This window comes from Eretmochelys imbricata, chromosome 12 (genome assembly GCF_965152235.1).
Source record: "Eretmochelys imbricata isolate rEreImb1 chromosome 12, rEreImb1.hap1, whole genome shotgun sequence".
In the NCBI taxonomy this organism is placed as follows: domain Eukaryota; kingdom Metazoa; phylum Chordata; order Testudines; family Cheloniidae; genus Eretmochelys; species Eretmochelys imbricata.
In genome coordinates this window covers 24304449-24330918 of record NC_135583.1, presented here as the reverse complement: position 1 = coordinate 24330918, position 26470 = coordinate 24304449, and the positions used below count along the sequence as shown (strand labels likewise).

The following is a 26470-nucleotide window of genomic DNA, read 5'->3' as shown; positions in this document are numbered from 1 at the left end:
GCCCAGTGGTATACACTAAGTACTTCAGAAAATCTGACCCTTAGTCAGAAAAAGCTAACTTCAAAGTATGAAATCTCTATTAGGTTTAGCATCAACCATAGCATTTAATCATGGATACAGTTTTCCCACACACTTCAATTTGTTTTCTGAGTAAATTCTTTATAAATGAGGATTTGTGGCTGTTCAATTGAAAAATGTTAAACATTTTAAATTGGAAGATGGTTGAAATTTTCTTTTAAATCCCAATTCCTTGTCTCTTGATTCTAGAGATGTTTCAATTTCATGTTATATTAATTGACTGCAAGGCTCTGTAAAATGTTAAGTATATTTTAAGGCTTTCTGCAATAACAAATCAGTTAATTTAAATTGGGTTAACAGCTGTCACTTGGACATCTCAAGTTATAAAAAAAAGTTGTAGAATTTATCTTTAAACATCTCTGGTTTTAATTGCCTATATTCCTTGTTCCTCGATGTATACATTTACAATTAGTCATATTAAAACGCATATTGTGTGCTTGCATCCTGCTTACCAAATGATACAGATTGTTCTGTACCAGGTACCTGTCCTCTTTATTATTTTTGTGTCATGGGCAAACTTTATATCAGTAATAAAAATGTTAAAATAGCATAGGGCCAAGAAGTGATCCATGTAGAACGCCACTAACAGCTCACTCGTTTGAAGATGATTCCCCTTTGACGATCATTTGTGTAGGGTTAGTTCTGAGTTCATCTTTATCACTATAATAAATTGTGTATCTGGAGTGAAGATAAGGAGGTACTTGCTTCTCTTTCTTTATCTTTTTATTTTAATTCAGCCCCTTTTCAGCAATATACTGCCATGCGGGTCACCTTGGCAATGAGCAGGAAAAGTATTGCCAAGAAGAATGTTTACAAAGGCTTCCCATAAGGAAAAATCCTATAGACTTTAATAGGGATGAAACCAATCAGGTTCTACAGAAATTAGCCTGAAAAAACCATGGTGTTTAGTACAGAATAGGATCCTTTCTATAAGACTTTTAAAGCCACCTATATAATTTAATAGAGCATTATATCCTAGCTGTGTAATTCTACAGGTGTGGAGAAAAATTATCATTCTCTATCAAGTCCCAAAGGCCTTTTCTGTGAGGGTTTAGTCTAAAGATTTTGGATTTACGGGTTGTAGTAGAAAAACGGTTTTTAACATAAGCAGAACAGGAAAAAAGCTCAGTTCATGATACAATGCAGCCCTTTACCTAACAAGTTATGAAACTTTGACTTCTCAGTGTCTTTACCCCTTCATTTGAATATTAGGAAACTGTTTTTGTTTTGTTTCTTTTTAATTAATACACAGTCCAAAAATCTTTACTTTTGGGGTTTAGATCTGAATTTTGCTGTGCCAGTCCATCTCTGTTTTTAAACAAGGACTAATATACATATTGGTGGGTGTATTCGGAGCAATTTACTGTATGTACAGATTGTGACTTTTATGTAAAAGATTGTGATAATATAGTTTTCTTTTAAACTATATACAGAAAATAAGATGTAAAAAGTATTACTATGGGGTGTGTTACAGTTTTGTGCCTTTGGGTTTTTGCAAAGGCAATTCCTATCAATATTAATAACAAAAGGCCCTCAAAAGAAAAAGCCCAGAATATCCTACATATGTTCTCTGTCTGTAACAAAAAAAGTCATTTAAGTATTAAAACATTGAGTATTAATGTTCTCCTGTTCTTTGCGATTATATGGTAGCTGCCAACATGGTGATTTTACCATTCAATATCTGCCATTTACTCTCATTCCTGAGTTGTATTAAATCTGTTGAAATAGAAAAAACATTCAGTGTCTTTCAGTACTTTCATAATGGCATCAGGGGAACCTGGTGACATCTGAGAATGGGGAAGCAAAAATGACATGGGAAGTTAAGATCAGAACCAAGTTACAGGAGTAGATTAAAATCCCATTGTACCTGACTCCAAACATGCAGTGCTACTTGTAATAAATCACACATAATTCTGCTTTCTGATTCTCTTCCAGTCATTGCAAGGGAAGTATAGAGTGCAGTTTAAACTTGGTGCAAAGCTTGGTGCCTATGAAAAGAAGAAAAACTTTAAAAATAGCCAAATTACATTGTGGTCTCTGTTGCCCCAGTGTTAACTTTTAGTTGTGTCCCAAAAGCTCTGACAAGTACAGTAATTAGATTATCCTACAGAAAAGGAAACTGTGACTCCCAAATACCAGGAGAAGTATATGGTGCTTGAAGTAGGAACTCATCTAACCTGCTGTGAGTTTCAAAGTCAGTTAACTAGCAGCTTCTTTTGCTGGCTGGAGTCTGCTAGGGCTGTCGATAAAAACCCAGACAGAATGGTGACTGAAGTTTACTTAATTCACTGAGCAAGAAAACCAAGAATTCAGGGAGAAGGGACCAAGAGACAAATTATATGAAATTCAAGGTTTTATTTTATTGTTCACCATTCAGGACTCTGTTTTTTCTACAATAAATGAGCTCATTAAACATAGGTGTGCACAAGGGGTGACTGGTAGAACAACCTAACTCTTATTTTTAATATAGATATAGTATAATATAGTATGAGTATTTAAATAATATTTGATTTTTTAATTAGATAACATTGTCATGACTACTGTGCACTGGATGTGATCGAAAACTGAGATCCCAACAACTTGTGCTAGCTAAAGATCCCATGGCAACTTAGTAAGAAAAAGTACCAATGTATAGTTTGAAACTGTTTAAGAGCCTAGCCCTGTGAATATTGCCCAGAGTTTACAACTATGAGTAGTCATATTGATCCAGATCTTGATCCCTGCTACAGCCACTTTGAGCTGTCCTAATCAGGTTGATATGGATTCTCTGTGAGGGTTGTGGAAGGATGTGACCAGAGCATCTCTACACTCAGGCAATCCCTGGCTGATATCCCTGGGGAGCCATTAGCAGCTGATACAGCTAGCAGAGGCCCGGGGCTCCCTCTTAAGTCCTGTGCGAAGCACAACCCAAGAGGACCCAAGGACTGGGGACACTAACCTCGCTGGAACTACTCACATTACATAGTAAGCATTACATCTGGTAATGTTACCAGGACTGGACCCTAAGTTAATAAAATACTTTGGATCCCTCAATGGAAAAAGTACTTATAAATATAAGATATTGTATTATTATTTTTATTCTTCTCAACTCCTGATGATGGCAAGATGTCCATGTACTGAGGCACAGCAGGGACATTGCAGCCCTTTAGTTTTAATTGGATCCTTTTACTAGGAAAGAATCAATGTATTTTTTCACCTCCTAATTTCCTTTTTATTCCAGACGAAATCTGTATTTCATATTACTGCCCACTTATCTTAATTTGAACTTTTATTTTGATCACATAGTAGCATACTCAGTTTACATAATGATTCTGTTGTTCCCTTGACAGTGCTTGTTGCCTAGATTTGCTGTTTTTTGTTACCTTACATGAACCATTAATTGGAATCCAATGTTCTTGGCAGGAGAACAGTTGCAAATGACCGTGTCATACATCTGTGCTTACTGTGGGCGTGAACCAATTTTCAAATGCAAATAGAACTTCAAAATAAAATCACAGTGTTAGAATATGGTTTTGGATACTGTTTGTTGCTTCAGTGTACAATAATATGAACAGTTCTTCAAAAGCAAGGCTTCCCAAAATACCACTGAATGAATCTTTTTAGATGCATGGGTGCTAAGATGTTTACTGTACCGTTGTTCTACATTTCTTTTTGGGGCAGGGATTGCCTTTTTGGTGCTTGTACAGCACCTAGCACAGTAGGGTCCTGGTCCATGCCTGGGGCTCCTAGGCAGTACTGCAATACAAATAATAAAGTCTAGTGATGCAGCACTCTCATTTTGATCCTCCATTTCAGCTCTCAACAAGCAGCAATGCTATAGAAAGTATTCAATGCTTGATTCAAGGTGTTAGTTATTTGGGTGAGCATGCTGTTTGGAAATTTCAGTTATAAAAGGGAGAAAATCTAACAGAGGATTCTGGGGTCAACGGGACATATTTTGCCCACTGGGTTATGCACCCAATGCAGTAGGGTGGCCCTGGAAACAGCAGTGTTCCTATTTTCAGGCCTGTCCCAGGGACCCTGCCAGCTTTACAGAAAACAGTTGCTTTAACCCAATTTTTGTAAATAGCCTGAGCAGACTCTGTCCTTAAAGGATATGTCTACGTTGCAATTAAAAACCAGGGTTGGGCTAAGGGTCTTTTTAATTGTGGTGTAGATCTTAGGCTGGTGCCGGGCTATAGGACCCTGTGAGGTGGGAGGGTCCCAGAGCTCAGGCTGCAGTCCATGCCTTAACATCTACACCGCAATTAAACAGTCCCTTAGCCTGAGCCCCACAAGCATGGGCCAGCTGCCGTTTTTTAACTGCAATGTAGACACAAACAAAGAAGCTGCCAGCCACCTGAGCTGGTGAATTTGATAACAAGTGAGATGAGTGCTAATATGTCTAAAAAACCAGGTACCACATAAGGCACTCAAATATCAGAGTGGTAAGCATGATAAGGGTATGTCTACACTGCAGTTGCTGAGGATTGCAGTTTAGGTAGGCATATCTGTGCTAAACGTGGCAAAAAATATCAGTGAAGATATGGTGGCATGGGTTGTACAAGCGCACCTGGAACCCAGGGTACTTACCATGTTGCTAGCTAGTGTGGTCATGTATACTCAGCTGCAATCACACTTCCACTTGTAATGTAGACATACCCTGACTGTACCCAGAGAGAGACTGTATTCTTCCACCCTAGCCTGTCATATATTGATACCCTGCCCTTTTTACCTTCCCCATGCGCCAGGCCTCTAATAAGCTATTTAATAGCTCTGCCTTACACATGGGAAGAGGAAAGTGCTCTTGGGTTGAGAGAGGAAGAGGGAGTAACTGGCCTTATTTCCTTTTTCTTTCACACATTGCCAAATCCTCCAGTGCACACTTTGCTGACCCCCACCAAAAGAGTGCCTTTAACTCCCCCACTTCAACCCCAGCAACAGGTTTTCTGATTTGTAACTTTGAAAATCTGATCTTCTCAGTCCTTACTCTCTGCTGTGACATTTTGGTGCACAAATTTAGCCTTACCCCGTAACCACGTCCCCAGCCACTACTAAAATCCAAAGAACCTGTTCCTGTTCCTGTTTGAACATCAAAGTTCCTGCTTCACTTTTCTAGTTTAACTCCTCAGTATAATACATACTTCTGCGTTATGGGTCACAGTGAGGGACTTATCAAATTTAAGAAAAAAAACATTGTTAGATAGAAACTGTTTCATCAGAATAAATCAATATTTGAGATACTCCTTCACATGGCAATGGTGTCTATAGGAAGTCTGCTGTATCAGTTATTCAAACTAGGGGCATCTCTTTTTTAAATTACTTCGGATTTCTGCAGGATATCAGTTGCTAAATTAAACAGCCATATAACTGGCCTTGTATGGTAGTAAGGATCAAGTAGTCTACATTGTGATTGAACAGATGTTCTGCATTAGTCCTTTCATTGCTTCTGCTGCAGTTTCCACGGTATGCATCTGATGAAGTGAGCTGTAGCTCACGAAAGCTCATGCTCAAATAAATTGGTTAGTCTCTAAGGTGCCACAAGTACTCCTTTTCTTTTTGCGAATACAGACTAACACGGCTGTTACTCTGAAACAAGACTGGGTTTATCAAGTTTCAGAGTAGTAGCTGTGTTAGTCCCTTAAGTTAAGTATCCTCACACCTTCTTGTCAACTGTCTAAATGGGCCATCTTGATTATCACTACAAAAGTTTTTTTCTCCTGCTGATAATAGCTCATCTTAACTAATTAGCCTCTCACAGTTTGTATGGTAACTTCCAACTTATCTGTATGTGTGTGTATATAGATATATATCTTACTAAATGTTCCATTCTATGTGTCCGATGAAATGGGCTGTAGCCCACGAAAGCTTATGCTCTAATAAATTTGTTAGTCTCTAAGGTGCCACAAGACCTCCTTTTCTTTTTTCAAAATCCTTTGTGACTTCAACATAGTCTCAGCAGCAAAATATTGTGATGACCAGTATACGGACCATATTGCCACAACCCCGCTAGCACTTACATATGTAAAGTTAAGCATCTGTAAGTATTTCCACTGAAGCCAAGGGAGTGGGATTTATTTTTATTCAGGTGTTGCAATACCTGGCACATTTTGGAGAAGATTATTAATATCCTCAACCGGTCTCTGCAATGTTTCTAATTTCTTGGCTAACTATGTCTTCATATATCATTGTACTTCACCAACTCTCGGAAAGAAGAGAGTGTTTTACTTGTCAGAACTTGATCGCTTTGGCTATGTTTTCAGTAAAATCAGTCAGCACTATGTTGCCTGAAAGTCTGAATCTGAAAAAATCTAGTTCCAAGTTGACTGCAGTTGTGAGACACTCAAGATGAGAACTGTTGTAGACTCACTGCTTTTGAATCACGGTCATAAATGCATATTTTAATAACATTCAATAAGGATGTTTATTTGCATATCCTTAGAAAATTGTCCCATGCTCCATAATTCAATTCCTTCAGCAATAAAATGGGCCTGTGTTTCAAGATTTGTAACTCATTTTAAAATATTACACTGGAAATGCTTTAGAAAGGGTGCAGGAGGAAGAAATAATACAAATAGATTTTATTTTTCTAAAGGGGTAAACAAGGTGGGAGTTCAATACCAAGTACGTGGTGAGCCAGCATTTACACAGTACAAAAAAGCTGTTTACATACCTGAATTTAAAGCTGTGAATCTATTTGTTTGAAGTGCAGATGGATATGAAAGTTAAGATAGAGATGGTTGTATTGTGTTATTTCAGTCCTCTGCTTCCAACTCCATTTCTAGCCTTTCTGGGCTTTCATACGTCCTTAGAGGACTCAACATAGAAGAGTTATAATAAAAGGCTAACTGGATTTATTTTTCTGTCATTTAAAACAAATGCTTCTTTCCTAGGGAGTTGACCGCATTGACCTGCCAGGCCTCAAAAGTTTGAGAACTGCCCGAGTTCTTAAGGAAGGCATGGTGCTAACCGTGGAACCAGGCATTTACTTTATTGACCGCCTGTTGGACCAAGCACTCAATGATCTTTCACAGTCTTGTTTCATCAATAATGAAGTCCTCCAGCGTTTTCGAAGATTTGGTGGGGTGAGTAACTTTACTGGGTTAAAAGAAAAGGAGTACATGTGGCACCTTAGAGACTAACAAATTTATTTGAGCATAAGCTTTCGTGAGCTACGGCTCACTTCATTGGATGCATTCGGTGGAAAATACAGTGGGGAGATTTATATACATAGAGAACATGAAACAGTGGGTCTTACCATACACACTGTAACCAGAGTGATCACTTAAGGTGAGCTATTACCAGCAGGAGAGCGGGGGCGGGGGGAGGACCTTTTGTAGTGATAATCAAGGTGGGCCATTTCCAGCAGTTGACAAGAACGTCTGAGGAACAGTGGGAGGTGTGGGGGGGTAAACATGGGGAAATAGTTTTACTTTGTGTAATGACCCATCCACTCCCAGTCTCTATTCAAGCCTTAGTTAATTGTATCCAGTTTGCAAATTAATTCCAATTCAGCAGTCTGTCGTTGGAGTCTGTTTTTGAAGTTTTTTTGTTGAAGTATTGCCACTTTTAGGTCTGTAATCGAGTGACCAGAGAGATTGAAGTGTTCTCCGACTGGTTTTTGAATGTTATAATTCTTGACGTCTGATTTGTGTCCATTTATTCTTTTACATAGAAACTGTCCAGTTTGACCAATGTACATGGCAGAGGGGCATTGCTGGCACATGATGGCATATATCACATTGGTAGATGTGCAGGTGAACGAGCCTCTGATGATGTGGCTGATGTGATTAGGCCCTATAATGATGTCCCCTGAATAGATATGTGGACACAGTTGGCAACGGGCTTTGTTGCAAGGATAGGTTCCTGGGTTAGTGGTTCTGTTGAGTGGTGTGTGGTTGCTGGTGAGTATTTGCTTCAGGTTGGGGGGCTGTCTGTAAGCAAGGACTGGCCTGTCTCCCAAGATCTGTGAGAGTGATGGGTCGTCCTTCCGGATAGGTTGTAGATCCTTGATGATGCTTTGGAGAGGTTTTAGTTGGGGGCTGAAGGTGATGGCTAGTGGCGTTCTGTTGTTTTCTTTGTTGGGCCTGTCCTGTAGTAGGTGACGTCTGGGTAATCTTCTGGCTCTGTCAATCTGTTTCTTCACTTCAGCAGGTGGGTATTGTAGTTGTAAGAATGCTTGATAGAGATCTTGTAGGTGTTTGTCTCTGTCTGAGGGGTTGGAGCAAATGCGGTTGTATCGTAGAGCTTGGCTGTAGACAATGGATCGTGTGGTGTGGTCTGGATGAAAGCTGGAGGCATGTAGGTAGGAATAGAGGTCAGTAGGTTTCCGGTATAGGGTGGTGTTTATGTGACCGTCGCTTATTAGCACCGTAGTGTCTAGGAAGTGGATCTCTTGTGTGGACTGGTCCAGGCTGAGGTTGATGGTGGGATGGAAATTGTTGAAATCATGGTGGAATTCCTCAAGGGCTTCTTTTCCATGGGTCCAGATGATGAAGATGTCATCAGTGTAGTGCAAGTAGAGTAGGGGCATTAGGGGACGAGAGCTGAGGAAGCATTGTTCTAAGTCAGCCATAAAAATGTTGGCATACTGTGGGGCCATCCGGGTACCCATAGCAGTGCCGCTGGTTTGAAGGTATACATTGTCCCCAAATGTGAAATAGTTATGGGTGAGGACAAAGTCACAAAGTTCAGCCACCAGATTTGCCGTGACATTATCGGGAATACTGTTCCTGACTGGTTGTAGTCCATCTTTGTGTGGCATGTTGGTGTAGAGGGCTTCTACATCCATAGTGGCCAGGATGGTGTTTTCAGGAAGATCACCGATGGATTGTAGTTTCCTCAGGAAGTCAGTGGTATCTCGAAGATAGCTGGGAGTGGTGGTAGCATAGGGCCTGAGGAGGGAGTCTACGTAGCCAGACAATCCTGCGGTCAGGGTGCCAATGCCTGAGATGATGGGGCGTCCAGGATTTCCAGGTTTATGGATCTTGGGTAGCAGATAGAATACCCCATGGGTGTGTCTGTGCGGATTTGTTCTTGTGCTTTTTCAGGGAGTTTCTTGAGCAAATGGTGTAGTTTCCTTTAGTAACCCTCAGTGGGATCAGAGGGTAATGGCTTGTAGAAAGTGGTGTTGGAGAGCTGCCTAGCAGCCTCTTGTTCATATTCCAACCTATTCATGATGACGACAGCACCTCCTTTGTCAGCCTTTTTGATTATGATGTCAGAGTTGTTTCTGAGGCTGTAGATGGCATTGTGTTCTGCACGGCTGAGGTTATGAGGCAAGTGATGCTGCTTTTCCACAATTTCAGCCCGTGCACGTCGGCAGAAGCACTCTATGTAGAAGTCCAGTCTGTTGTTTCGACCTTCAGGAGGAGTCCACCCAGAATCCTTCTTTTTGTAGTCTTGGTAGGAAGCTCTCTGTGGGTTAGTATGTTGTTCAGAGGTGTGTTGGAAATATTCCTTGAGTCGGAGGCGTCGAAAATAGGATTCTAGGTCACCACAGAACTGTATCATGTTCGTGGGGGTGGAGGGGCAGAAGGCGAGGCCCCGAGATAGGACAGATTCTTCTGCTGGGCTAAGAGTATAGTTGGATAGATTAACAATATTGCTGGGTGGGTTAAGGGAACCACTGTTGTGGCCCCGTGTGGCATGCAGTAGTTTAGATAGTTTAGTGTCCTTTTTCTTTTGTAGAGAAGCAAGGTGTGTTGTAAATGGCTTGTCTAGTTTTTGTAAAGTCCAGCCACGAGGAAGTTTGTGTGGAAGGTTGGTTTTTCATGAGAGTATCCAGTTTTGAGAGCTCATTCTTAATCTTTCCCTGTTTGCTGTAGAGGATGTTGATCAGGTGGTTCCGCAGTTTCTTTGAGAGCGTGTGGCACAAGCTGTCAGCATAGTCTGTGTGGTATGTAGATTGTAATGGATTTTTTACCTTCAGTTCTTTTGGTATGATGTCCATCTGTTTGCATTTGGAAAGGAAGATGATGTCTGTCTGTATCTGTATGAGTTTTTTCATGAAGTTGATAGATTTCCACTATCTTACTGGGTTAGATAATGGTTCAAGCAGATTTTCTACTTTGTCTTTTCATGCATGTGCAGGAAGAAATTTGTTTTAGAAAATGTAATACGTTATGAAGGAAACGACTTCTGTAGAGGGCACTTTGTCAGTTGAGTCCCGCAGATCAACTGCACGCTTTCTAAATTAATTCTTTAACTCGTTCACCTCAGATTAACTGGAGGCCCATTTTCTTCACTGATAGAAGTACTCTCCTCCATCATCAACTGGCTGCATGTTAAATAGGTGGCATGTCTACAGGGTGAGGCAAAGAAACTTGTACATTATGAAACAAGATACTAAGGTTCATATTGCTGATTTAGTTTCTGCTCAAGCCAGCAACACAAAGAAGTGCTGTGGAAGGAAAGCCTTATGTTCCTTAATCCAGCATGGCATTAGTAAAGAACTGAAAAAACCCTTTGAGCAGGATTATAGTTGTCATGATATGAAACCTGTGCACCAAGATTGGTGAGGTTCTATACAGAGAAGTTCAGGGTTTTCACGAGCATGTAAGTTTGATCTTGGCTGCTCAGGCTCCATATTGCAAGGCCTGCCTGGCAGATTGTGCATGGGGAAAGATGGCTGTCTCAGAATAGAGGTTATGCGGTATGAGTCTTGCACCCTACTGACCCCAAATTATCATTTACATTCTAGTGGCTGGTGTGCATGTGAATAAGCAGAGGGTCTCATTCCAGCCATGCTGTCTGTGGTACTTCTCACGTCACTAAATTAATCTAGAACGTTTAACCAGTTAGATGCCTTCAGATGCGTTTCCCGTTAGCAAAATTAGCGTTTTTGAAAGGGGTCAGATTGACCTGAAGACTGTAAGTCCTATGTTCTTCCACAGTCCAGACACAACTCAGGCAGTAGGAATTGAAGCTTCCCCATGTTGCCTTGTCAGTATATCCCTTAATTGGTGGAGAGGCTTTTAGTTCAGCCTGCGCACCCATTCACTCCTTGGCTTATCTGCTGAGACTCTCAGCAAGGACAATAGTTTTGTGGTGGTGATTAAGGAATTGTCTGTATTGCTATCACCAACTAATTTATCATAATCCACTGAACAATCGTCTGCTAGTAACAGCTTCACCACTGTTGATCTGAGCTGGCTTTGAACCACCAACCTAGAAACAAAAGATTCTATATTCCATTACCAATCCTCTGAGTCATCCAATCTACTATACAGCTGGCTTTAAAAGTACTATATCCAAAGTATATAATCTTATCACACAATGTGGGACTTTACCCTCTGATGTGTAATGCTCTACGGTAGTTTGGGATGTTATCTTACCTTGTTATTTCTTTTATCAATACTTGCCAGCCAGTCATGATCCTGATGAATGAAAGGAGTGTGTCATGTTTAACTGTGCATTTTCTAACTTTGAGCATGTCATACTGTATGTGACCCTTAAACCTGTTTTAAAGGGACACTGTAGATGCCCTTTCCCAGTTAAACACCACCATAAAAGTAGGTTGGATTTTTGTTACTTATCCCAAGAACAGATTTTGGGAACCATTTAGTAAGTGGATTTAATCCTGGCTCTCTTGTCTTGGAAATATTCAACCAAAACCCCCATTATTCACTGTATTGGTGCAAACACCCCAAAGGAGGAACACATGTTTGCTTGCGTTTTAACTCTGCAAGACAGAGCATGTGAGGGGATACATGGACTCCCATTATCTGTTTGGAGTAGAACAGTCCAATGTGCACACATTTGCTGCTTGTATCCATGAGCCCAGCATTGCTAAGTTGTTGCCCAACTAACTCACTTTTCATGTGCTGAACTGTAAATGTTTCCCTCCAGGGGGTTTCATGAGCACCCAAAATTCAATCCCTTCCCTAATTTTTGCTTTATCTCCCTTAATGATGACTGCTTTTTCCATCTAAGAAGAACTGGATTGGGCCTCTGAATTTGCCAAGGGGATTGGTGCACAGGAAAGGATTGAGCACCAACCTCAGTTTCCAATCCTCACTTATTATTTAAAATAACAACACAAACACAGCCAGCTGGTGTCATTTTATTCTGTCTTGGAAAAAAAATTGAAATAAATTTCTAAAACTGAAATACATCTAAATTTTACAGCAAAGCTTAAAAGTAATACAATAAAAATACACTTGTTCATCCTTCTAATTCTATCTCTTAACATGATTCCTGGTAGATGAAAGATACTCTCCAATGAATGTTACTTAGTTCTTAGTAACTGCATTCTAGTTTATTTCCATTTATACAGGCTGAGTTAATACCTCTTCCAAACACATTTCCGGAGAATTATCCTCTACAAACTAAAAAAACGTCAGAAAGTTGTCTGCAATACCAATAATTGATGATAATGTATGCGGCTCATCACTATAGCGTCTGGCTTTACCTTACAAGGCTTAAATTTAATAGCAAAAAAACTATCCCAAAAAAGGAAGCAAATTCCATAATTTAATGCTGCAAAGCATCACTTAGCCAGTAAGAGACAAGAGAGTCCAGAACGTGCAGTGAGCAAGTAAATAAGTGGCCAGACTTTCAAAAATGTTCAGCACGCAGCACTGTTTTCTGTGGGAGATTTTAGGTAGCGAAACTGTTGAACAGCTTTCACGCATGTTTCATCACACTCTAAATGTGGTCAGTTGAAGGCTCAGACATATTTCTGGCAGGAGCAATTTCCATAAGAGAGGACCCACCACTGGGAATTCCTGTCTCCCAGGCAGCATGGTGGAGCACAGAAATGCAGGAACAACCTCTCTCTCATCCCTGCCCATCCCAGTCAGTAGAGAAACAGCCTTTGTTAGTCTTTTCACTGTTGAGAACAGAAAGAATTGGAGAGGAAGGTGTGATGGGTTGAATCACAGAAACCCCCTTGGGGTTGCCAACTGATGTGCCAAGTCTACCTCTGCCCCTGCTCTCCCAAGACTCCAGCACCCTGTCTTGTTGAGCCAGACATGCCAGTCTGCTCCAACACAGACCCAGGTTCTGAACCATGTGCCCCAAAGCTGCAGACTAAGAACTTAAGCAGTTGAAAGCAACGTAAGAAGTGTTCCTGTCTTTAACACTCAGATGCCCAACTCCCAATGGGTCCAAACCCCAAATAAATCCATTTTACCCTGTATAAAGCTTATACAGGGTAAACTCATAAATTGTTTCCCCTGTATAACACTGTTTGCTCCCCCAGGTATTAATACATACTCTGGGTTAATAAGTAAAAAGTGATTTTATTAAATACAGAAAGTAGGATTTAAGTGGTTCCAAGTAACAACAGACAGAACAAAGTGAATTAACAAGCAAAATAAAATAAAACATGCAAGTCTAAGCCTAGTACGGTAATAAAACTGAATACAGATAAAATCTCACTCTCCAAGATGTTTCAATAAGTTTCTTTCACAGACTGGACACCTTCCTAGTCTGGGTACAATCCTTTCCCCTTGTACAGCCCTTGTTCCAGCTCAGATGGTAGCTAGGGGATTTCTCATGATGGGCACCCCATTTGTTCTGTTCCACCCACTTATATATCTTTTGCATAAGGTGGGAATATTTTGTCCCTCTGGGTTCCCACCTCTCCTTCTCAGTAGAAAAGCACCAGGTTAAAGATGGATTCCAGTTCAGGTGACATCACATGTCACTGTAAGACTTCATTACCCATTTGCCAGCCCACAGGTATGCAGGAAGACTTGCAAGTAAAACAGAGCAATCTACAGTCAGTTGTCCTGGTTAATGGGAGCCAGTAAGATTCCAAACTACCATTAATGGTCCACACTTCATATAACTACAAAAGGACCTCTGAGTTATAGTTTGTATTTCTAGTTTCAGATAGAAGAGTGATACATTTATACAAATAGGATGACCACACTCCGTAGATCATAAGCTTTGTAATGATACCTTACAAGAGACCTTTTGCATGAAGCAATTATATTAATAGTTAATTATATTCACACTCATTAGCATATTTTTATAAAATCTCATAGAGTGCAACGTCACAGAAGGCTTATGGCCTTCATTCTAATCACTCATGCTTAGAGTTGGCCAGAGAGAGGAAGTAGAATCCAAGTAAAGCTCCAGGAGAAAGTAAGAAAGAAGAGACAACACAGAGCTCCAATGTGGGTGCCTAAACTGCGCCTGCAAAACTTCTGCAAATATGCAAGTTCTATACATAGGTGTCCAAATGACCCATGTGTGTGACAGGTTTGTGCACACTTTATGGGTGCAACTTATGTGCTCAGGCTTAAAAATGTGATTTGGGGTCAAAAATGGATTTCTTTCATCATTATTTTCCTGGAGGTAGTCAAGAAGTTAAAGTATACATTATTAATTGTGCCAGTTTGGAGAGGAAAGATGGTCTTGAGTGTAAAATACTAGACTGGGACTCAGGAAACCTGGGTTCAGTTCCTCGTTCTGTCACAGACTTCCAGTGTGATCTTAGGAAAGTCACTTTATCTCTTTGTGCCTTAGTTCTCCACCTGTAAAATTAAGATGATTTTTCTTTCTCACATCCTTCGTTTTGTCTATTTAGATTGTAAGCGATGTGGGGCAAGGACTGTGTCTTGTCTTATATATTTGTACAGTGTATAATACAACATGGCATCTATCTCATCCAGGTCCTCTAGGTGCTTCCATAATACAAATGATTGTCCAGTTTAGAAAGTCTCTTGTGGTCTTATTTAATGCACAGGAAAAGTAGCTGGTTCCCCCAAGGGAAAGTGAAAGGCTGACTACCCTAGCTCTAAACAGTATCCTCTGAGCTTATCTTTCACATGTATTGGGGTTTGACATTTCCATTCATCATAAGCTGATTACTTATTTAGGCAGTTCATGTGATGTTTTCTCTAAAACCCAGTAAAACCACGCAATCTGATTTTGACCTATTATGTTCAGTCACTGCTCAGGCTTCATATTGCCCCATAGCATTAGTTGTTGATTGAGGTAGCGACCAAATCAACATGTGTGAACTCTGTGTGTCTGTCTGTAAAAACACTGAATCACAACTGAATTTTAAATGGATTTTTAAATTTATTTCCTGCTTAGATTTACAAATTGTTCTCATTTAAAAGTAAATGGCTTTACATATTCCATGACCTTGAAAATGTGGTCATGTTATGGTATTATTTTTCAAAATGTTGGTGTTTAATTCAGAAATAAACATTAAGTGCAATTAAAAGGCAGAAAAATTTCCTTTTTGCACCTGTATAGGGTCATTTAATTGCTTTTTTATTTGGTTCAGAGAGCAATGTAGTACACCTCTACCCCGATGTAACGCAGTCCTCGGGAGCCAAAAAAATCTTACCGCGTTATAGGTGAAATCGTGTTATATCAAACTTGCTTTGGCCTCGAGCATTTCCGTTATTAATAGTCACTTCCTGCCCCCTGACTGACCCCTCAGAACGCCTGACCCATCCAACCCCCCCCCCCCCCCGGCTCCTTGTTCCCTGACTACCCCCTCCAGAGACTCCCAAGACCCCACCCCCTATCTAAGCCCCTCTGCTCCTTGTCCCCTGACCGCCCCCTCAAGAGACCCCCCCATCCCTAATCACCCCCAGGACCCCACCCCCTACCCAACTCCCCTGCTCCCTGTCCCCTGACTGTCCCGACCCCTATCCACACCCCCGTCCCCTGACAGGCCCCTCGGGACTCCCACGCCCTATCCAACACCCCTGACTGCTCCGCCCCCAGAACCATCCAACCCCCCTGCTCCCTGTCCCCTGACTGCCCCACTCCCCCACCCCCCGAGACCTTCTGCCCCTTATCCAACCCCTCAGCCCCGGCCCGGCACTCTTAACACGCCACTCAGAGCAGCGTGTCGGAGCCAGACACACTGACGCGCTGATCTGCCGGAGCGCGCGGCCCCACCCGCCAGAGTGCTGCTTTACCTCGTTATATCCGAATTTGTGTTATATCAGGTCGCATTATATCAGGGTAGAGGTGTAGTTATTATACTTATTTTTAATTTACATAAGGCTGAGCTCACTTCCTGTGTTTGTGGTAGATGGATGTTACAGAATGAAACAGATTACTCGTAACGATTGAAAAGTGATTCATTATAATCACAAACATGCTTGTCTGCTTCTTAATATTTCACATCATGCAAGTTTAATAGTGTCCCAAAAACATGTTTATAAAGGTTTTGTATAGAAAAGTTGTTAGCAATGATGAAATGTACAGTTTTCTCTAAAACCATTCTAAGCAACCTGTCTGTGATGGACTCTAATAATTGAGCAACCATTTGTTCAAATAGCTACTAATTTATTAACTATCTATAAACTCTGACTGGACCATTGATAGCAAATGGGGCTGAAATAAGAATGTGCTGTGTGTAGGAATGGGGTACTGATCAGGCTGAGATCATGAGGAGGTGTCACTCTGTAGTAATGTGGCAGTTTTAATCTTTGGATTTTCGGCAGATAGGATTTTATACTAGACTGTGCTCTCTGTAAGAAATAGAGCTATGAAAAATAATAACTACGGCAGACTGTTCAGTGCTCCATTGCCATTTAGTGTAAACATACACATTTCTTGTGTGATAAACTTGTAACCTTAAAAATAACAAGTATGCTGATGTGTGTCAGTGGAAGGCATCAGAATCCCTCCCCTTACCTCTGTCCATCGACTTCTCCAGAGTGCCACCTCAGACTCCTCAAGGCAGACACTCAATTGCTTTAATCGGACTGCAGTGTTTATGCTAATTTAATATGCATAGTAGCTTCTATGGGCCATATGTTTCCATGGTTTCACAGGCGGGACTCCCAGCAGCCGTATCCCATGTGACTTTGCTAACCATGTCTGGGGTCTGACATAATGTTAATCTGTACTGTTTAACTGTGTATGTGAGTCAGAACTGTGTTTAGACCCTCAAAGCTTTAACATATCATAGCCAAAAGAACTAGATGTGTGCGACAGCACCCTTCACTTGGCAGACAACACAGGACATCCAGCCCAGAGCACCTCACTATATTAATGAGTCTGGAAAACAGTGTATTAGGCTGGTTACATATTTAGCTGATGAAAACTATTTAACCCACATCCTGTCCTTGGATTTACCCATGAGGCTGCTGCTGCGGGAAGGATTTGGTCCATTGAGTCAACCCTGTGAAGGTCTGCTGCTGGAGATACACAGTTGTGCAATCTTATCTATCTAAATAGGCCATACCACCACACTTGATAGGAGAGTGGTGTTTGAAGGACAATGCCTACATTACTGGTCACTTTGCCTCTCCAGAAATATTTCTGAAACAAGTCATTTTGTGTATAAAAACCCAAAGATGCCTAGAGGATATGTTGTACAATGTATCCAAAAGCTAGACTTGTAGCTAAAAGCCACCTGCAATGTACTGTACATGTGACAAGGAGGCTGAATTAAGGTTGCACAAGCAACTAATCTTTGAGTGTTTGATTTTGTAGTCTTAATGTCCTCAACATAGTGTGTGTGTGTATGTGTATAATTTCCTGGGTTTTTAAAAAAGAAAACTAAAAAAACCAAATTCCATCCTGTAGCAGCATATTGAAACCCACATGGGTCATCAGTAGGGTTGCAACTTTTAGATCTACCACTCAGACCTCGCCGCTTGAGTCAATAAAGTAACTGATTGTAGTTGTAGGTTGTCATCCTCTGTGTGGACCATCACTAGAGTGGGATGAAACACACATTTTGTCAGTAGATTTCACTGATATTTGCAGACAGCAGAGGAATGGTGAGACCCAGGAATCTTGGATTCTATTCCAGGTTTTGGAGGGGAGTGTTCTCTAGTGTACAGGCTCTTCTGTCTGTTTTCTCTCCCTCCCCCCTCAAAAAAGGCAAGCTTGACCTGTTCGGCCCTGTCCCCTCAAACCTGTCCTTGTTGTCCCAGTCCTGGTTCCTTGTCCCTGTCTCATTCTCATTGCCTACCCAGTCCCAGTCTCCATTCCTCAGACTTCTTGTCCCAGTCTCCTTGCCCAGCCAGTCCTTGTCTCCCCCTTCTGGCTCCTCATGCAATCTCTCTCTCCCCATCCCTTCTTTCTTCCCCTCTCCCATTACTGGCTCCCAGACCTAGTCATCCTCCCTGGCACCTCATCCTAGCTCAGTCTCTCCTCCACTCACCCTAACTCTTTGTCCAAGTCTCTGTGTTCAGTCAGTCCCAGGTCTACCCTCCCCACCCCCGGCAACTGGCTTCAAGTCCCCCCTCCCATTTCCATCACTGGTTCCCAGTCTTACCATCACCCAGTTCTTCAAAGATGACATGGCAATGTTTAGGATTCTTTTGCTTGCGTTTGTTTATTCTGATCCACTGATCAGTTCAAGAACAATAAAATAGAAATCTCTCTCAGATGCATGCACTTGCTCATGCCATGTCATGTACTTCCCTTCTGCTGTTTCAGATGCATGCTTTTCAGAAAATACAGAGTAAAAAGGAGATTCACAGCCTTTGATTTTATAGCTGTACAAATCAAATGTGTGAACTCAACAGTTTATTTAATTCTGCTTTATAATGCACTTTATTTTTTTTACGTGGTATCAAGTAATGTGGCAAAGACATCATTAAACAGTTTAATACGTCTAGATGACTCATTTTGTTTGAACAAATGGATTATTTTGCAAGCAGAAGTACAAATGTTAACCAGCTTTATTTTTAGTTTAAAATGTCAAGAGGTCAGAAACAATTAAAGCCACTGTAAGGTGGGAGTCACCATGGTTTGTGTTCTCTTGGATTGACACCTTACTAAAATTGCTTTTATTGCAGCTTAGTGACTTACTAGCATTTTTCTGATAAGATAACAGGAATGACTGGGTAGGCATATTTCCTGGTAAAAAGAGATATGGGAAATTAAAGCTGCATAGAAAATGGTACAAGCTGTTCATTTTAGCAGAACAAGAGCTGGAAATGTGAAGAAAAAAACCCTGCTGCTTTCTTACCCAACCTTAACACATAAATGATAGTGTTTTTAAAAGTAATGTTGGACTAAAAGCCACTGTAAGACTTTGTCAGCTCAAAGTTCAGTGGTTTGTTAGTAACAGTGTCAGGTACATGTAATTTGCTGTAGATAATTCATTGTGGAGCTAATTATGCTTTTCAAAAAAAAAAGACAACAATGTGATGTAAAGTGAAAAAGACAACTAGACCCAGCATGGCAACATGGCTGCTCTGGATACAAATGGGTCAACATTTGAATGGCACCGTACTCAGGGACAAATCTGTCTCCAGCATAGTTAGAGTAAATGGGTTGTGTGCTGGAGAAGTGCCAGAAGATCCAGGGAAAGGGTTTGCCTGGTTCCCTTGCTGCCCCCTGTGCCTGAGAGTTTGGGTTTCTTGGATACATATAAGGTATCTTCCTCGTCCCTCCCACAGGCCACCCTAGCTGGCACCTGGCACACCAAGTGCAGATACACTTCCTCCGTCATGGTTGCTTTGCCTGCTGAGTTTATGTGAACCTGAGAGACTAGCATGGGCACCTGCAAAGGGGCAATTTTCACCCTAATGGACTTCTGTGCCTCTCTCCTAGCAGTGGGAAGCTCTGGTGCTCACAAAGCCTTGTTCATCTACACCAAGCTGGATTGAATGTGCACTTTACACTCCAACTGCCATTGCTTACTAGTGTCTCTGTCACACCACACTAGAATGTGCTGGTAACTGTGTGTTCTCTGTAACAGGTCCGAATTGAGGATGACATTGCAGTGGCGGCCAATGGAATGGAGCTATTAACGTGTGTCCCGCGTACTGTGGAAGAAATAGAGGCTTTCATGGCAGAAGCCCAAGGCAGCACCAAGTCATTTGACACCTTGGCCAGCCAAAAGTAGTAAACTCCACAGTGGTTACTGCCTTCCGCTAACCAGCCATCATTCTGATTTTACACTACTGCTTATAAAATAAAATGTATCAAATTCTGCGCAGCAAATTGAATCAGGCAAGTCATTAGGCTGGAATGATTACTTGATTAGAAATGAAGTTTGAAGGATTCAGCACTATACATTCAGGTAGCTCTCCTGCAATCAACAGTTTATATTACTAAGTGCCAGCTGAAAAATAGTACTGAAATTATAAAGCTTTAAAATCTCTGTTCATCTGTATCTTTCCAATCAGATCTGCATTTTGATACCAGTGATTTTTTTTTTAAAAATAACAGCTGTATTATCTGATGTAATCATAAGAAAATGCTTAGAAGTCCTATTTTGGAAACTTATATCACAACTATTACAAAGTTTTTTTGTTAATTGGAAGTGGCTGAACAAGTGCCACACCTACATTTTTCTTGATATTGATGGAATGGACAGAATTAAATGTGTAATAAAAATCCTTTGTGAAAGTTGTTCATAACTTTGTGTAGGTCACTTTTTCCGTCTCCCATTACATCCCTCTTCCATCACCGTATCTTTATCTGGGCTTTCTACCCATTGTGTGCTCTGGAAATTCAGGCACTTCATTAACTAGGTTTTATTCCCCACATACTGAGGGCACTGAACTTTCATACACAGGCCACATCCCCTTTGCTCAGAGAGGCAGGGAGAGATGTCGGTTTCTGTCTCTGTCCTTTAAAGATGTGGGGTACCATCGTTTACAGATCTGGAGTCTTAAAAATTCCACCTGAATAGCATGAAGAGAGAGTTTTATGTTACAGGAATTAAGTGTTATGCAATGGAATACACCCTATAGAACAGGTGGGATTTTCAAAGCTATCTGATAATAGTAAAGGATCCATTTAAAATTTGCTATGATGCTCTATAAGTGTGTAATAATAATGATTATAAACTGAGTTTTCCTGCATGCAAGATATGCATTTTCCAGAGGAACATTTCCTTACCATACAGTACCTGAATATTTATGAGATTGCCTGTAAGGAATAAGTACATTTCTCGCAATGACAGAATGGCAGTACTTACAAAATAACAAATAAATCCAGGTCATATTTCCTTGTTTTGTGAATACACTAAAACACAGTTTAGACTGTCAGTTTATCTGGGTAGTGGTGGCCTGGCATGTAGTCTGACTACAAAGCACCACCAAAACAATTCTTCTGTTGTATAAACAACACATTAAATATTTATTTTAGCCCAAAAAAGGGGGTTAGGTCCAAAGTATATTGTAAAATCTTAAAAACAAAATCATTAATCCCAATAACCTCAATGTGTTCGGAAACTCAGTTTGTACAGATGTTAGCTCCAGTAACGGTAGCACCTATATTGATACACTTCAGAACTTTCCCATCATCATATAATCATCAAGTGCTCAGTTTCACTGATACCACTTCCAGACTTCAGGGCCCAGATTATTCCTTGTGTTAGAGCAGGGGTGGGCAAACTTTTTGGCCCGAGGACCACATCTGGGTGGGGAAATTGCATGCAGGGTCATGAATGAAGGGCTGGGGCAGGGGGGGTGGGGCGTGGGAGGAGGTGCAGTGTGCAGGAAGGGGCTCAGGGCAAAGGGTTAGGGTACAGGAGGGGGCTCAGGGCAGGAGGTTGGGGTGTAAGCGGGGTGCAGAGTGCGGGAGGGGGCTCAGGGCAGGGGGTTGGGGTACAGGGAGGGCTGCGGAGTGTGGGAGGGGGCTCAGGGCAGGGGGTTGGGGTGCAGGAGGGGTGTGGGGTGCGGCAGGGGGCTCAGGCCATGGGGTTGGAGGCTCAGGGCAGGGGGTTGGGGTTCAGGAGGGGTTTGTTCCCGGAAGTGGCCAGCACCACGTCCCTACGGCCCCTGGGGAAGGGGTGGTGCAGAGGGCTCTGCGTGCTGCCCTCGCCTTTGGGTACCTCCCCCAAAGCTCCCATTGGCTGCAGTTCCCCGTTCCTGGCTAATAGGAGCTGCGGGGGGCGGTGCCTGCAAGCGAGGGCAGTGCGCAAAGCCCTCTCCTCCCCCCACACCCAGGGGCCGCAGGGACATGGTGCCAGCCGCTTCCAGCAGCGGCATGGGGCCAAGGCAGGCAGGGAGCCTGCCTTAGCCCCGCTGCGCCATGGGTCTGGCAATCCTATGGGCTAGATCCAAAGCCCTGATGGGCCCACAGCCCATAGTTTGCCCACCCCTGTGTTACAGCCACTGTGCGCCAGACTATTGTCACAAGAGGGTGATCCCAAAGTGGACAGATCAACAGGTGGCGTGGAGCCAGAATGACAGCTCTTGTCATCGTTGCCAAACTCCCTGTGACTGGCGTAGGGGACAGGGAGCCCTTTGTGCAGCGCAGCAATCTGCAGGATCACAGAATACAACTTCAAACCATTTTTGATCCCCTGCCAACTGGGTTGCATTTTGCTCTCATCAGCAGCTGGAACTGGGTCTTGGCTGGAATAATGTCTTCTGAAAATGTTAATTGGGTTCCTCTATGCACCACGAACACACTCATTGTGGTTAGTCAATGGTTGACCCATTGACAAATACAAAATTGTGCTAAATAGTGATTAACCAAACACACACATTTAAATAGTCTAGTCTAGAATACTTGGCTCAGTTAGTCTGATATAAATTTGTTTTACAAATGTGGGGACTGTTTCATCTTGTAGTGGTAACTCCACTGTAATATGGCTTGTAAAAGGTAAGTCTCATGAGCTCTAGAATGAGGTCTCTGCTCTTTTCAATCGTCACTGAGAAGTGGGGTGAGGTGATGGGGCTTCTTGTGACAATTGGCAGGCTTGTCTGTAACTGCATTAATCCTTCTACTTTTTGTGCCTCCTAAAAAGCTTCTGGCTATTGAAACGTACTAATGAAAAGGACTCCAGTTTTTACTGCAATAATTTTGCAGCTACAAGAACAGAGAGAGAGAGAGAGAGTCTAACAACATTCTAGACTCTCCTCCATCCAAAAACCCTACCGGTTTACCCAGTGCAAGACTGTGCCCGCGTCACCACTTCCTGGCCTTGGTCAGGATCTGTATTCCTGAATAAGTCAGAGTACATTTCTGTAATCATATTCTGAACACACCCATTAGCTCACTCATCTGCTGCTCTTGGCACTTTGAAACCTCCATTTGTTTTGGTTGGATAGCTTTGATTATTTGAAAGTAACTTTTTACAGTTTTTAGAAAATACAGTTTTGGATTTGTTTCAACTAGAATATAACCTTTGTCTAGTTAATAGGCTTCCCCCTTCCTCCGTGATTAATCTTGGCAGACATTGTTCCCTGTTGCTGTAGAACTGGTTGAGCAAATAGTACTGTAGAAGGCAGAGCTGGTTGTGCTTCAACATGTACCAAAGAACAAATGTTCTGAAAGGAGAAAGAACAAAATAGATGTCACACAACTGACATTCATCTCTCTTCCATTAAACGTGTCCCAGACGTTTCTTTAAATCTAGTTTTGTTTTCTCACTTTTTTCTTTGTAGTCAGTGCCCCATAAAATCTGCCTCTTTCTGCAGAACTCTGCTCTAGAATCTCAGCGTTTGTTTATAAAAAACTAAGTTTGAACCCCTTGTGATTGTGGGGAAAAAGCCCTTCCAAGGATGACTGAAATATAACCCATGCAAAGATGTCTGCCCGAGGCCTGGTCTACACACACTGTCCTGATTTCACAAAGGGCGGCTATACACGCAAACTGCCACCAAAAGATCTCACTCCTGCACTAACTCACACCTTTTGTTATTTTGGTGCTAGTTAGTGTGTGGAGACACTTCTGTTGGAGTAAGTTTCCTATTTTGATTTAGCCTAAAGTAATTTTTTTCCACTTAAAAACTACGGAATTAGGGCACATTTGTTTCTAAAAAGTCTTCACACTAGGGGTATAAAAGGTTTGTTTGGTTTGTTGGATGTGAGAGCTAACGTGTTAAATTTGTTAGCTGGTCAAGGGGAATAGGTTATAACTACAGCTTTCTCATTTCTTCTAGGGTTTTCAAGTGTGTTACAAACACATTTTCCCACCTAGGATGGACAAGTCCACACAGACTTAGACTGAAATAATTAAAGGAGTGAATTAATTAGTTACTTTGGTGCAAGTTTGTGTAGCCAAGGCCTGAACTGATTTAGTTAAATTGGTGCAATGCACTTGTGTGGACATTACACCTCACCTACACATACAGATTGTACCAAGCTAGCTTTCCTGGGATAGTTAAATTGGTACAAGCCCTTCTAATGTGCATAATTATGCCAGTATAGCTATTCCCATGCAGGAAGGGGAATAAGATACATCAGTGTAAGGCATCTTTATCCTGGTGTAACTGCATCCACATTAGGGGTTGCCAGTATAACTATTATGGTAAAAGATCTCACCTCTCACGGGACAGAGTTATACTGCTACAAAAGCTGTGTGCAGATCAGACCTTACATTAGCAGGTCTTAACTTGATAACAAACCTCAGTCTGCAACCAGGCTGAAAAAAGCACCTAAAGGGAGGAGTGCATTGCCTCCTCCCCTCCCACACTGTATTAGTGGGGCATAAATGTTGAACTCTCTTGTACTGCAGTATTACCATGACGCCCCACTGGGCTCGGTGCTGTACAGAGGAGTTTGCTACAAAATGTATGTCAAGCTTGCTGCAGAGCACATGGAACCTTTCTTAGAGGTCTCTATATATGCAGGTGGGAGATGCTTGTCCTGTATAATCAACATGAATAACTAATGCATAAAATCCAAAATGAACTTGAAAAACTACATTGAAATAGGTACACACTGAAGTTTCCAGTTTAGAAGCGTATTTATCTCATCAATTACTGAGGAAGAAGAGAAAATAAGTCTCAGTATGTGTCTGAGTTGTACAGTTAACAATAGAAGCAATCCACTGTGCCCTTTCATTACCCCATGGGACTACAGGTATCCAAGGAAGAGAAGTAAGATTGATGTATTATGTTAAATAGACAGTCTGTGCTGTAACAGCTGGGTGCAAGGTAAGTAAACCCCTGTCTCTGACTATCCTTTGGTGGATTTAAGGTCAATGCTCCTATTCCTTTGACAATAGTTGTGTATTATTTAACCAACAATAGATTCAGCACAATCTCTCTTGGAACTGATCCCCCAATTACATGTAATTTAAAATAATGAGCCTTTATAGTCTCTTGCATCAATGGGTTTGTGTATTTAAAGGGACACGCTGCAGTCTGGGCACTTCTCTAGTCAAGTAAAGCAAGCGCACAAACTGCTGTTAGAAAGGTCACTATGCAAACAAATTACTTTTCAACCCTTTAGTAGTGGTTTTAATAATTTTAAACTAGAAGAAATTGGAGTCCACACTGTTAGCGCACGGAGCGCACATCTCATGATATTGTCTTGCCTGAGTCTGGAGTGTGTGGTTGGGGTTGTTTAAGTCTGAAATACTAACTGTTTTGCACTGTAATTTAAATAGCTAGATGAGTGGCCAGCTCAGTAACCTTGAAGTGCTGTGTCCTAGAGACAGAATCTTCAGCTGCCAGGAAAGAGGGTGAGTATCTCGAAGTACCAATGCCTGTGATGAACAGCGCACTGAATTAATGAAACTCTGTCCAGCCTTGTTTACTGGAGGAGAGTTGGCAGGTAATGCACAGGTAAGAGACCACTCAGATGCTTAGGCTCCAGTTTTTGTGATACAGAGAACAATGGCAGATGGTAGAAAAGGAAAAGGACAAAAATAAAGATTTTTGGGTGTGGGGAGTAATTATAGCTAGACTGCCGGGTCTTGTGCTTAATTCCTTTCTGAGTCACGTTAGATCATCAGCTTGGATGGGAATATGATATAAGAACCTCAGGCAAAAAGAATGGAGTATTCCTTTGTCTCTGTATGTAACGCACAGAGACAACTCTTCTCTTCAGTAATGATGGGAATCACCGAACAAGGATTCTACATAGATTAAATGCGTGATCATTCCTGGTCCACGACTGGAGCTCCTAACAATATCATAATACTGCTTTTTAAATGACAAGGTGGGCAGTGGGAAGAGGAAGGAACTTTGCCTTGCAATTGTCTTCAGAATTAGAGTAATGAGTTTCGTAGTGCGTGGCACAACCAACATGACTATAAAGGGCCTATTTCCCATTTTACATCAGTGTAATTCAGTTGACTTCAATAGTGTTAGTACTGATTTACACTGGCTCAGAATCAGACCCAGGGAGTGTAGCGTTAAAAGGAAATTTTTGGAAACAGACTCCACAATTTTCCAGTAAACGCGAAGAGTCCGGAATCTTTGCACAAATCATGGCATTCTGCAGGGGAAACTTCCCTTTCATGATTTGGCTATAGCTTTACTTGTGATATGGAACGGGTTTCCAAAACTTACTGAGGCCAACTACAACTATGAAAATGTGTAGTAAGAGCTGTAGTATCCTTGCCTCAGATACCTGGCTCTGTGTCTTACCTGTTTGCTGCAATTATACAGGATACATCGTACAATGGTTATTCTATGCCACCCACATCTTGAGAAGAGTTATGTCAACATTACTGTAATGAGCATTAATGTTAAAAAATGATGGAAATTTCATCATTAGTATAAGCAGAGGAAGAGTGGCATACTTAAGATTGTTTTCTGATTTACGGGCTCAGCAA

At 41.6% G+C, this 26470-nt stretch overlaps 1 protein-coding gene across 3 annotated transcripts in view; it reads left to right on the top strand.

Moving 5' to 3' along the window:
• The window catches only part of PEPD (peptidase D), a 223290-nt gene extending 202924 nt beyond the window's left edge, over positions 1–20366 (top strand). For 2 of the 3 annotated variants that reach the window (XM_077831255.1, XM_077831254.1), the window contains 2 exons: positions 6951–7142; positions 19703–20366. In XM_077831255.1, the coding sequence (XP_077687381.1) occupies positions 6951–7142; positions 19703–19849 (339 nt within the window). In that variant the 3' untranslated portion in view covers positions 19850–20366. The remainder of the gene's footprint in view (positions 1–6950; positions 7143–19702) is intronic. The other variant, XM_077831256.1, reaches the window with a different exon arrangement.
• The last annotated feature ends 6104 nt before the right edge of the window (positions 20367–26470 follow it).